Source organism: Aspergillus ambiguus, assembly GCF_047715705.1.
Source record: "Aspergillus ambiguus strain CBS 117.58 unplaced genomic scaffold BDV59scaffold_5, whole genome shotgun sequence".
Lineage (NCBI taxonomy): Eukaryota > Fungi > Ascomycota > Eurotiomycetes > Eurotiales > Aspergillaceae > Aspergillus > Aspergillus ambiguus.
The window spans coordinates 105635-117739 of NW_027395518.1; the positions used below are offsets into that span (position 1 = coordinate 105635).

At 52.6% G+C, this 12105-nt stretch overlaps 4 protein-coding genes across 4 annotated transcripts; 2 read left to right on the top strand and 2 right to left on the bottom strand.

Moving 5' to 3' along the window:
- Nucleotides 1-9: 9 nt before the first annotated feature.
- BDV59DRAFT_191286 (putative ABC transporter) lies at nucleotides 10-4547 on the bottom strand (the record flags this gene model as incomplete). The annotated part of the gene is made up of 3 exons (XM_073691875.1): nucleotides 10-39; nucleotides 102-4126; nucleotides 4181-4547. 3 exons carry the CDS (start codon nucleotides 4545-4547, stop codon nucleotides 10-12), a joined length of 4422 nt encoding a protein of 1473 aa, XP_073550759.1.
- A 2252-nt stretch (nucleotides 4548-6799) lies between these two features.
- BDV59DRAFT_126151 (uncharacterized protein) lies at nucleotides 6800-7702 on the bottom strand. The gene is made up of 2 exons (XM_073686891.1): nucleotides 6952-7702; nucleotides 6800-6819 (listed from the first exon to the last, which is right to left on the bottom strand). Exon 1 carries the CDS (start codon nucleotides 7503-7505, stop codon nucleotides 7020-7022), a length of 486 nt encoding a protein of 161 aa, XP_073550760.1. The 5' UTR covers nucleotides 7506-7702; the 3' UTR covers nucleotides 6800-6819; nucleotides 6952-7019.
- Nucleotides 7703-8199: 497 nt separating this feature from the next.
- On the top strand, nucleotides 8200-9480 carry BDV59DRAFT_199221 (aromatic alcohol reductase; the record flags this gene model as incomplete). Its single annotated transcript, XM_073693320.1, has 4 exons — nucleotides 8200-8286; nucleotides 8352-8636; nucleotides 8705-9031; nucleotides 9100-9480. The coding sequence occupies 4 exons, from the start codon at nucleotides 8200-8202 to the stop codon at nucleotides 9478-9480; spliced, it is 1080 nt and encodes a 359-aa protein (XP_073550761.1).
- Nucleotides 9481-9876: 396 nt separating this feature from the next.
- On the top strand, nucleotides 9877-12052 carry BDV59DRAFT_125551 (putative amino acid permease). The gene is made up of 5 exons (XM_073686890.1): nucleotides 9877-10012; nucleotides 10069-10119; nucleotides 10165-10171; nucleotides 10220-10380; nucleotides 10429-12052. Exons 2-5 carry the CDS (start codon nucleotides 10091-10093, stop codon nucleotides 11744-11746), a joined length of 1515 nt encoding a protein of 504 aa, XP_073550762.1. The 5' UTR covers nucleotides 9877-10012; nucleotides 10069-10090; the 3' UTR covers nucleotides 11747-12052.
- The last annotated feature ends 53 nt before the right edge of the window (nucleotides 12053-12105 follow it).

Genomic DNA, 12105 nt, shown 5'->3' on the forward strand with positions numbered 1-12105 from the left:
GTCCACCTTCTATCGTCTATTGAAGACCAGGTAGCGGGCCTATCCCATCAATAATTAGCATCTTACTGACCAACGCCATACCCACCCAAGAGATAACTTACCGCCAGCAGAATAATGATCAGATTCGACCCGATAAAGGCACAGTAGATGCCCAGGTCCCGCCACCGGTTATCAAACTTCATCTCGAATGACCGATAGAACTCATCACCGACTTTGTACGCACAGTACTCACACGCCTGCGTGGCATTGTCGAGGAGATAGCCTATGCCCCCGTTCTCGAAATACGGCTGCATGTATTCGCCGCAAGTCTGGTTAGCCGGGGCGTCAAAGCGGTTGTACTCGCTCGGGCGACAGGTGACTGGCAGATCGTGGAGTTCCGTCGTCACCATTCCGCTGACAATGCGCGTGAAAGGGTCCAGCTGGTAAAGCCATGCCCGCCAGAAGCCTGGGATCTGCGGCTTTGGGACCATGACGCCGCAAAACAAGGAGAACAGAATGGAGATTGGCGGGTTGATCTGAGACGCGATGTAGCTGCTTGGCGTCAGCGCCTGGATAAGCTGTCCCAAAGTCACGGCGAAGATCTCAGTGATCATGACCATGAAAAACTGGTATCCGGCTCTAGGCGTGGCCATCTGGAATCCTGGGATATAGTACAGTGGAAGGAAGAATATCACGGCGCAAAGGATACAGTACGGGACCTCAGCTAGTACCATTGTCATCGCGAACGCGAACTCCTTATACGTCTTTGACGTGGACTCCCGATAAAATACCCGTCGAGACATCTCATACCGAGGCTCCACCTGTTGGATGATGATAATCGGAATAACGGTGACGTTAAAGATCACGAAAACGCGGTACTGTAGTGAGGCTCGAGAATCGTCTAACTGCCAAAACGCGAGACCAGTAATGAAGGCAATGGCAAAATGCGTGAAGCACCGCGTGAACCCGTATCTCCGAGAACGCCAAAAAACAGTGTTGGTCCGCTTGAAGACCGTCTTGACCTGATGCCACAAAGGCGTGGCGTATTCCTTCTGGACTGTTTGCTGTGAACTTGTCTCCCGGACCGCCTGGACTCGACCAGATTTCAACTCGACAATCTCCTTCTTGACTTGCTCCAGTTCTGGAGACGAGCTCCAGATCTCGCCCCAGTCACGATCGCCAATCTGTCGAGTCTGGCCAGCACCGATGGCGTCGAGCATCCACTCTGCTGGGTTAGCGTCTGGGGGGCAATCGGCACCGTTGCGACGGAAGTAGTCCAGCAAGACACTAGAATCAGGCCCAATGTCCCCAAAGTAGACACATTCTCCGCCCCTCTGAAGAAGGAGTAGACGATCGAAGTTTTCAAACAGAGCGGAGTTCGGCTGGTGAATAGTGCAAAGGATAGCCTGACCGGCAGCTGCCAGTTTTCGTAAGAACCGCACAATGTTGAAAGCAGACTGACTGTCAAGACCGGAGGTTGGCTCATCCAGGAAGAGCAGAAGTTCAGGCTTTGCGGCCAGTTCAACACCAATCGTTACGCGCTTGCGTTCTTCGACTGACAGGCCCGTGTCTTGATCACCGATGATGGCATCTGAGAGGTTCTCGAGTTCAAGGAGCGAGATGATCTCCTCCACGTACGCATATTTCTCCTTCTGAGGAGTCTCATAAGGCTGACGAAGATCTGCAGAGAACCGCAGAGCTTCTCGAACGGTTTGCATCTCCTCATGGACATCCAACTGTTCGGCATACGACGTGCCACGCTGAAAGGCCATACCGGGAGGGGCCCCATCTACCAGGATGTCGCCAGTGACCACGCCAATATTCTTCCTCTTTGCAAGGACATCCAGCAGTGTCGTTTTACCTGCACCAGAAGCACCCATTAGGGCCGTCAATTTCCCAGGTTGTACGTAACCATAAACCGACTTGAGAAGTCGACGAGTCCCCGATGGTACAGGTACGTCATAGCAAACATCTTCCCAGGTGAGAACGGATCGTGACGAGATGTTGATATCCGATCCCGGTGTGTCTTCCTTCTTCAATCGTCGAGCTTCAAGTTTCCCCATAAGATTCTCGTTCAGTTTTTTCCGCTCCGCATTCTCCTTCTGGTAGAAGGTCACCGTCTTTCCTCCGGCGTCAAACCGGATCAGCTCACCGAACAAGATGTTCAGCCCTAGTAGCCCGACGATAAGCCCGACCATAATCCCAAAGTTTCTCCAGAGATCCCCAGTATAGTAACTAAACGTGGTGGCTAGGTAATTAACACCCGGAACAATGGCTGATCCAGGTTCGCCTCCTGCGAGGGTACACGCCTGATGCGCAATGTCTTGATAACCCGGACCACTGGGAACCAGGGATTCCTGAGTGCAGGTCAGCTGCAAATTTCGGAATTCGTTGACCATCAAGCTGGAGAAGCCGAGTCCAAATGGGTTGACATAATAGATCCATCGCAGCCAAACCTGTCCATCTGCCCACTGGACAAGGTATCCCGATGTTATGACGAACAGAGTGATAAGCACAGCGACAAAGTTCATAGCGTGGTCAAATCCGGGACACAGACAGCCGACTGTGCGGAAGAACACGGTCATGTCGAGATAGCACAGGAAGAGGAACAGGACATAGAGGAAGAAGGCTCCAGGGTCCAAAACCAGACCACACATGAAATACACAATAGCGGCAAACACCACGATCCGCGCTATGGCAAATGTGGCATCAACCAATAATTGGGCAACAAATAGTGCGCTAGGGCGATAGAAGGTAAATGAACGATGCTTATTGACGATCGATCTTCCCATCATGGTTGACGCGAGTTCTGCGAATGCTTGGAATCCGTTAAATAGAACACTAACAAACAAGAGACCGCCTCGAGTAAAAGCTCCCGCGGAAGTCTCAGGCGATTTGAGCCACACAGTTCCTAGGATAATGGCAATGCCAGTAGAGGTGACCCAAGAGACTGTCAGAGCAAACTTGTCCTGCCACTGGATCAAGAACCGGCGCTGCATCAACGCCCATACCTGCAGGTAGAAAGGGACCGAATAGACCGATGTCTTAGGTGTAAATTTTCGTTTCGCCTCCCGGTTCGCGATTTCGAACTCATCGTGAATGTGCTTTTCATCTTGGATTTTCTCGCGGTACTCCTGCATTTCCCGCGTCAGTCTCTCATTGTAGACAGACTTCTCGTACGCTTCAACAAGCGCCTCGGTGGTCGATGGAACATCGTTAGCACTTCTGCCGTCTTTAAAGTCCCTCTCAAACGGATCGGTGCAACCGGTCAGATAATCGGGGGTGGTCTGTCGAGGCTTTTCTTTGAACCCGAGATCCTCGAAGTAGGCCCTTGCTTCCGATGTGGGTCCAAAGAACACCTGACGACCTCCATCGATGACTAGAACTTTGTCAAACTGTTTGTAAATATTTTCGGAAGCTTGGTATAGTGAAACAAATGTCGTCGTCTTGTAGATGTTGGTCATGATTCGCAGGGATTTGGCAAAGTCGAGGGCCGTTGAAGCGTCCAGTCCACGGGTACTGTTATCCCAGGCGAGGACGGTGGCAGATGTAATCATCATCTCCGCGATACTGACACGTCGCTTTTCGCCACCAGAGACACCCCTGATAAATTGATTCCCGACAACAGTGTTGGCGGTGTGCTCAATATTGAACATCTTGAGTAGAAGGTTGATCACACGCTCTTTGAATTCCGATTTAGAGACACCATGGGGCCGCTTTCCGGGTGTCTTGGTGTCTAGGGCAAAGCCCAGTGTCTGCTTGACGGTGAGAGTAGGCTCGTGAATGTCATCTTCTTGGTTATACACGGCCTCCCCGCGATATCGTTTCGCAAAGGTTTTCGCATCAAACGGACCGTAGAGGACCTCACCGTCCACGCCAGTGTAGCCAAACCGTTGATTGGTGATGGCCTTGAGGAACGTGGTGCAGCCGGAGCCCGGACGGCCGAGGACAAGCACCATCTCACCGGGCCGGAGAACGCCTTTGAATCCCTTGAGGATTTCAGTCTCCTTGCCCTTTCTTCCGTAACCAGCCCATTCCATGAGAAGACCAGGAACGTTGAGAAAGTCGATAATGGCATCCGGGAACGTTTTGATGTAAGTGCGGACACCACCCATACCGCGAACCGTAAGACCATCCCAATATACACCTAGATAGCTTATTTAGAATACATCATAGAAGAATGGAAGTTGAAGGGGCTTACCGATCTGCTTATTCCTTATCCCAGCGTCTCTTTCCGCTGCCCGGTTACCGCGGAGCGCCGCCTCGAGATCCCACGGCTCTTCAGAGTCAGTAGACGTACCGGAATTCTCCAGGTCAGCCGACTTTGATGCCCGCGACGCATGCTTGGATAATCGTTGAGCTTGCTGCGAGATGCTGGAGAACTGACGATTTAGCTCCTCGAAGTCGTGTTCGGCCTTTTCCACATCTACGCCGGTTTCATGGGACGTCACTCCCTGAGGGTTAGCACCTCGTAGCAATTCCCGGCCCCGCTCGTAGTTGTCTATGGTGAAGGAGGTGTCCGCGTCGGAGCTGCTGGGAGAATCGGGGGTAGGTAGCTTGTCATCCATGACTGCGGAATAACTACCGCTAGTGGTACGACCTCGTTCGTCTGTTGTTGGGCCGAGGCAAGAGGGTAGTAACACCAGATATTGCTAAGATGAAATGCAGACGGTCGAGAGCAAACCACAGTCTTGTCTGTGTCACGGTCAGCTAGGACATGGTCCAACACGGCAAGGCACAAGAAGAAGAGAGGAAGAAATTCAAGTTTAGGGCTTGACATGGTCGAGACGGGGTCAGCAAAAAACATTTAAGGCTCGGCGATCGGGGAGGGGAACCTTTTCCCGGTTAGCCCAAGAATCTAGACGACGCGATCTCCAGTCGAATCATCCCTGTTCCGGTAGTATGTTAGTGAGGGACAAGGAAACTATTTAGCAAGGGCCAGATCCCAGCAAAGCCTCTCGCGGTGGTGGACAACGGCGAGAGAAAGCCATTGGCGGAAATGGTTCTTTATTGACATGATACATCATAGATCCCAAGTGATAACGGCTCCGTTCATAGGATAGAAAAGCAAGGAGCCAGGACATTTATTCTCAGCCGGGTCGGGCACCCAATTTGGTTAAAAAAAGAGCAGACAGGTCGGAAGGACACGGTGTGATTCGCCTCTCATCGCTCCAGAGCCTTTGTAAGTCGCATCTGACATTCTAGCTCCCTTCGAAATGGTGTATCGGGTAACAGAGAAGATGTCAGCCACCGGTGGTTCGGTTGGATCCGCCCATATGAGCGGCCGGTTGTCGAATAGAATCACGAGGAGAGACGCCAAGGGCTAGTAGGATGAAAGATGGCGATATTTCAGCAATCAACCCGTCGGTTAGCCTCGTTGCGACTAGCACCACTGCGGAAAGGCTCGACCGACATCCCTGCACGGGTTTAAATCCGCTTCCGCTTAGAAATCAAGATCGTGTTGAGGGATTCTTCCAGGGGTGGTAGGGGGTAAAGTGTGTTTTCTGAAAAGATGTTAAGTTGAGTGAGTCTGGAGATAGTTGAGATGATATTCCCCGCAATGGCAAGCATATGGGGTTCCGTGGGCCCATATTACTCTATCTCGGGGGACCCATTAGATCTCATGCCGTTTATGTCTTCGTCGTCAACTTAAAGGAGACATGGAAATAGTCTCGACGGACTTTCTTGCAGTCTGATTTGGAGATGACATGTCGCATCTACATCCACTCTACTCCGGTCTCTGCGTGAAATGATTGCATGGATAGAATACTGTTCACGCGGCTGAATAAGGTCGCTGCTGATGCTAGATGTGATTGCGATGGTTCAATGCAGCAGTTCTTTCACGGTTGGATCAAGGATGTCTCCTGGAAATTCTCTACCCGAAGAGTATAGTCGTGGTGAAGTTGCCTACTGGTCAAGTTGAGACGGTCGCAGACGTATATACCGCGTAACGACATCATACGGTGGACTTGCCGGGCTGTCTATGGAGCTGAGTGTACGGGGTGTACTGTTCCCCTGCGACGATGTTGTACGACAGCAGACTTCGTGCACAGCTTGCATGAGAATGTACAGAAAACGCTGACACCACGTGGCGGTGTTGTAATACAACCGACACCCCTCGGTCCGGACATTATCACTGGCAGATGTCGGGTGTCGTGCTCACAGATTGAATTAGAGAATGAGGTTGGGAGTCAGTCGGTGATCGGATCCGAAATCACGTGATTGATTTCGTTCTTGGGAGGTTCCCACCAGAGCATCAACAAGGGGATTGCTCTGGAAAGAACTGAATGGAGATTGTACGGAGTTAATGCATGCATCTTACAGGCCAATGATTGAACATCTGCTTCAGAAATGGTGAGTGTACAAGAGGACATGAGGATCGGTCCTACCCCGAAAAAGGGCATCATGCGTTCCTGGTTTACCCGAGGGATGAAACCAGACCGACTGGGAATGAGCATCTATCGGCCGTCGCGTGCATCGGGTGTGGCAACGCAGTTGGACGCCATTGGTGGTGCAAACCCCGTGGGTCTGCAGATCAGATTCCAAAATGAGGGGGCCAAAAGGGTACTGCGTACATTACTTTCTCACATGTGAGGCGAGGCGCGAGAACGCATTCTTGGTCTGCTGTATCGCCCAATTCGGAGAACCTGCCTTTCGGAAGGATCTCCTCCGCCGTTTCGGTTGGAGAATCACAATATGCCTGGTGTTTTTCTCCCCATTCCCGCGCGGCATTCTCGCTTCCACAGGGTTTAAACAGAAGGCTTAGTTCAAAGTAAGAGGGGTATGGTCGTGCGTTACTGAGGGCAAGGTTTCTTGGGTCCAAGATGATCATTGGTCTCGCTTGGATCAGTCATGATCTTAGGTTATCTAGAGACTCGGATCGATAGCTCAGTGGTCGGTGAAGGATGCCAGGAACAACAAGACTTGACTTGGTCGTTGATGATTCCAAGGCCCTGAGCCAGGAAAACCTACCGGAAAAGTTGGACATGTTTCATCATTCCCAAAATTGGGATGCCACCCGATGACAGCAGAATGCTTACCTAACGGGTGCGGGTGCGGGTGCGGGTACGGGTGATGATGTCAAGGTTTCGGAACCGGTCGACCGTAGGCGAGGGAGTGTGGAAGTGAAGAATTGATCGTTCGTGTCGGGTGATTAACATCATAGAGGGTAATGTATGAACGGAGTTTCCGCCGGTGTCTACCCCGTACGGCGTATCCTCAATCACTTGCCTTGCAATGGCAGGATGATTAAAGGCACCAATGCACCGCAACCATGGACCAGTCGGGCCACACACTATCGAGGGAGACTCCATCCGACTCCATTCTCGAGGCACGCTCAACCAATGACGCCGAAGCCCTTGCAGTGTTGAAGGCGCCGATGGCGTCACTGCAAGCGACAAGGCCCCTACGCCATGCCGTACAAGGCGACCTGGGCTCTTCACACCCGCCACGCCGATCAGAAGATCTGTGACGTGGGGGGAAAAGGAAAGTGATGGACGATGCAGGTATGCAGTAAGAGGAGTCATTGGCGATGTTATTGGATTGGTTCTGGGGGGAGATGCTGGGTACCGAAGGAGGGTGTCATTTGAGGGAAGATCGCTGCAGGTGTAGTGTGGAGGGAGGCGGAATGACTCGTGATGTTCCCGCCGACAATGAGTGATTGTATCATGATCATGAGCGCCGTTTGTATGTTGTAGCTGTGGAAGTTTGGTGGTGATTGTGATTGTTGTACTGTTGACTGTGCAGCGGGAAGCAGTGGCAGAATGACGTAAGGCGTCCCAAGAGGGAAACGCATCGATTTCCCGAATCGACCGGCCCGTCAAGAGTTTCTTCACAAATCCGATAGAGGAAGAGAAGAAGACGACGACGACAACGACAACGATGAGGATCTCAAGAATCTCAATGAATCACCCCTCACCCTCACAATCTCCCAACTGACCCCGGAGACCGCCCATCCTCGATCCACCACCTGACCCACCATGCCTGTGTGAGAAGTGGGTAGGGCAAAAGTTCGCCATCCTTGGGTGGGACGACCACTACGCCGTATATAACGTCGACGCTGCCCCGGACGTCACCGATCTTCCCTCTGTCCCCATACCTCTTCTCTCTCTTCTTCCTTCTCTCTCTCCCTCTTCCAATCTCACCTATTTCCCCCCCTCTTACTTTCATCCTACCTCCCTCTTCCCTTCTCCTTTCCGAACTACTTCCGGCCCTTCCATCATGTCCAAGACCAAGGTTCTGCTGGTCGGAGCGGGTGGTGAGACTGGTGGTTCCATCGCAAACGGACTCCTCGAGAATCCACTCTTCGTATGATCTCCCCTCCTCCTCCCATCACTGACCGAGATCATCCAACTAACCGCATGCCTTCACAGGAGGTCCACGCTCTCGTCCGGTTGCGGTCCGTCCAAAAACCCTCCATTGTCGCTTTGCAGGAACGAGGCGTCCAAATCATCCGATGCGATCTGAAAGCCCCCGAGGAGACTCTCGCCGAGGCTTTGACTGGAATTGATATTGTCATCAGCTGTGTGGGACCGGCGGAGCAACAGGACCAAATCCCTCTCGCCAAAGCCGCCAAACGGGCGGGTGTTCAACGATTCGTGCCGTGTGCTTTCATTACGATCGCACCCCCTGGAGGCATCATGTGGCTGAGAGATGAGGTATGATTTTGCCTGAAAGAGGAAGAAGAGATCGAGGGGCCGTCGCTAACAACCATCCCAACGTTCAGAAGGAAACCGTTTACAACCACATCAAGCAACTGCGACTTCCCTACACCATCATCGACGTCGGTTGGTGGTATCAGCTCTCCTACCCCCGTCTGGAATCGGGACGAGCCGACTACGCTATGACCTCGGCCAACAACGAAATCGTCGGTGACGGCAACACACCAATGGCTCTGACCGACCTCCGAGACATCGGCCGCTACGTGGCCCGCATCGTTCTCGATGACCGCACCCTGAACAAGATGGTGTTCGCCTACAACACCGTGGTGACCCAGAACCAGATCTACGACCTGTTGGAGGAAATCAGTGAGGAGAAAATTGCCCGGAACTATGTACGTTCAACGCATCACTTGGCCCCGGCGTCGCATTGGCTAATCATCTCCTTTTCCGTACGGTGCAGATCCCAGAGGAAACCGTTTATACCCGAGTCCTTGCAGCAAGGCAGTCCAGTGAAACCTACCCCTTCGATCCCGTGAAGTTTATTCCGCGCTACCTGGCCGAGTACCAATTGTCATGGGGCATCCGTGGCGATAACAATCCCGAGTACGCCAAATACCTGGGTTACATCAGCTCCAAGGACTTGTACCCCGATTTCGAGCCCATCGATTTCCGAACCTACCTCGAGTCTGTGGTCAAGGGCACCGCCAAGGGTGTCTACACCGATCGCATGGTCTCCCGAGCATACCAGCGGACTTTCCCTCGGTCCGACTCCAGCGACTCCCTGTACACTCGGATATTCCCCCGAACGGAATCGAGCGACTCTCTATACATGTCGCGGTGAGGCAGCTTTCTGACATCTCCATTTCTTTATGAGCTTTCTTGTGTGGGATATATACTAGACGTTGGCGTTCCGTGTGCGTTTGTTTTTGGCTTATTCGAGGGGATGGGCCCTGATAGAAAGGCGATCGAACCAAAGCTGCCACCATTCTGTCTTCTACCTCTTCTCTGCTCTTCTCCATGGAAGATTATACCCATCGTTGTTTCATGCAATTCGAATTCCGTCGATGACTCCACCGTAGTCCCTCGAAAGGCAACCGCCATGAGGTGGCCTTCACTGGCAGCGCTTTCCTAAGGTTCCCTCTAGTAGAGCACCGAATATGCCTTCTGCTCTCCATCCCGAAGTCTCCGACCTGCATCATCGACGCTTTAGACCGTCCACGCAACAGATATGTCGCAGGTCCACCACAGTGCTGATTCGTCTCCACTTCCTACGGCCCAGAATTCACCTACAGCAGCATCCAGTACCTCCTGTCCGAGTGAAAACCTTCTTGGCTCTTATGGGGTCATAAACAGCCACAAGCTTGCCTTGATCGGTCGGTCGTCTGGCTCTTCATCCATATCCAATGACCCTAACCTTCATAGCAATTAGAGGAGCCATCAGCACCGGTCTGATGATTGGGGCTGGCAATGCCCTGGCCAAGTAAGTCTTTTCCTTTTTTCTATATGCATTACTGATGAGTGCCAGAGCTGGAGTAAGAGCCGCAGTTCCAGGCACAGAGCTAGGAAATTGACATCTCCAGCCAGCATCCATCCTGATCACGTACACTGTTGTCGGTATCTTGGTATACCAGGTCTTATGTGCCCTTGGAGAAGTAGCCTCATCCCTCCCAGAACCGTGTTGCGCGGCAGGTCACGCTACTCGGTATTATGATCCCGCGCTGGGCTTCACGTTGGGATGGATGTAAGTCTTCCGCTTCAACCCTCTAATGGTATACTGATGTGGCCTCAGATACTGGCTCAAATATCTCGTAGTAGTTCCCAGTCAACTAACGGCGGGCACTCTGGTGATCGCATACTGGCTGGAAGCCAGTCCAGCCACGACAATGATTTTGATGACCGTCTTCCTCCTCGTGATTACTGCGGCCAACTACTGGGCCAGTCGTTTTCTCGGTGGTTATGAATTCTTTCTCTCCACCTTCAAGATCCTAGTGGTCCTAGGGCTCATCATCTTATCCCTGGTCCTCGCCCTCGGAGGAGGTCCCGACCGTGACGTGAAAGGCTTCAAGTATTGGATTGATCCCGGTGCCTTTGCCGGCGATACCACAGCTTTTGGCCGTCTCCGTGCTATCTGCAGAACGATCCCCTCCGCCATGTTCGCCTACCTGGGGAGCGAACTCATTGGCATTAACATCCTGCACACCAGGAACCCCCGCAGGGCTGCCGTCCACGCAATAAAGCTAACATTCTACCGAATCCTAGCTTTCAATATCGCCGCGGTCACACTGCTGGGAATGCTCGTCCCTTTTGACACGATCTCCATCGATATCCCCGGTAACGACCCCAATCGCGTCCCTGCATCAGCATTCGTCCTCGCAATCCAAATAGCCAAGCTACCCGTACTCCCGCATCTACTGAACGCCTGCCTCCTTCTGTTCGTGATATCCTCGGCCAATTTTGCCCTCTGCATGGCGTCGCGAACCCTCTACCGACTCGCCTTGGAAAAGAACGCGCCCTCATTCCTCTCCACTACAGACAAGAGGGGCGTCCCAACCCACGCGCTGGGTCTTTGCGCAGTCCTCGCATCCTGGGGATATCTCAGCGTGTCCAGCGACTCCAAAGTACTATTCGACTATTTTGTTAACCTGGTGACCATGTTCGGCTTGCTAACGTGGATGTCAATCCTCATCATCCACGTCGCCTTTGTGCGCGCACGCCGCGTTCAAAAGATTCCAGATAGGGCCGTTGTCTTCCGCTCGCCCTTCGGCCCCTTCGGCTCGTGGGTCGCGCTGGCGTTCTGCGTCATCATCGCCGTCGTTCGCACATTCGACATCGTCGATCAGGATGGCTACCCGGGCCGCTTCAACCATTGGGCCTTTATCACCTCGTACCTGGGCATCCCGCTCTACCTGGCCATCATCCTTGGGTACAAGGTTGCGACTCGGTGCAAGCACATCCGCCCGGATGAGGTCGATCTGCAGAATCTGAAGGGGGGAGACGAGCGCTCGCGGGACAGAGAGGAAGAGCACCCAACACTTCGTACTGAGCAGGCAAAGACTTGGAGGAGCCGGATTCGGGCATGGTTATCAGCAGATGATGCGAAGTGCTGACCTCTCGTAAAGGAATGTGTCCAACACTTCTTATACAAAGGGCATGATACTCGAATTACCAACTGGGATAGTGAATGCACCTAGAAGCTCATGTGCGTTGCAGCCTGTTGCAAGTTTTCATCAAGCTGGTCGAAGGTTGACTCGAATGAATGGAATTTTAGTTTCGTGCGCTAGTCTGAGCGATATGCAATATCCCCATGGATGAGCATGACGGCCCAACTCATCCCTGCAGATCGAGGCCTAAGAGTTCGTGGCCGTCTACTTCGATAGCTGGAGCTGTATATCATCTGAAACATAAGTAACTTGCGCTATCCGGTCAGCGGGCCACAACAGCGGCATAATCAGAAACGCTACTGCCA

What these genes read in the sequence shown, in the direction of transcription:
- BDV59DRAFT_126151 (XM_073686891.1), bottom strand. Translation starts at nt 7,505, where the DNA reads ATGACTCCTCTTACTGCATACCTGCATCGTCCATCACTTTCCTTTTCC.
- BDV59DRAFT_125551 (XM_073686890.1), top strand. Translation starts at nt 10,091, where the DNA reads ATGATTGGGGCTGGCAATGCCCTGGCCAA. An exon ending in GGCTTCACGTTGGGATGGAT is followed by an intron (nt 10,381 to 10,428) that starts GTAAGTCTTCCG and finishes ATGTGGCCTCAG; the next exon opens with ATACTGGCTCAAATATCTCG.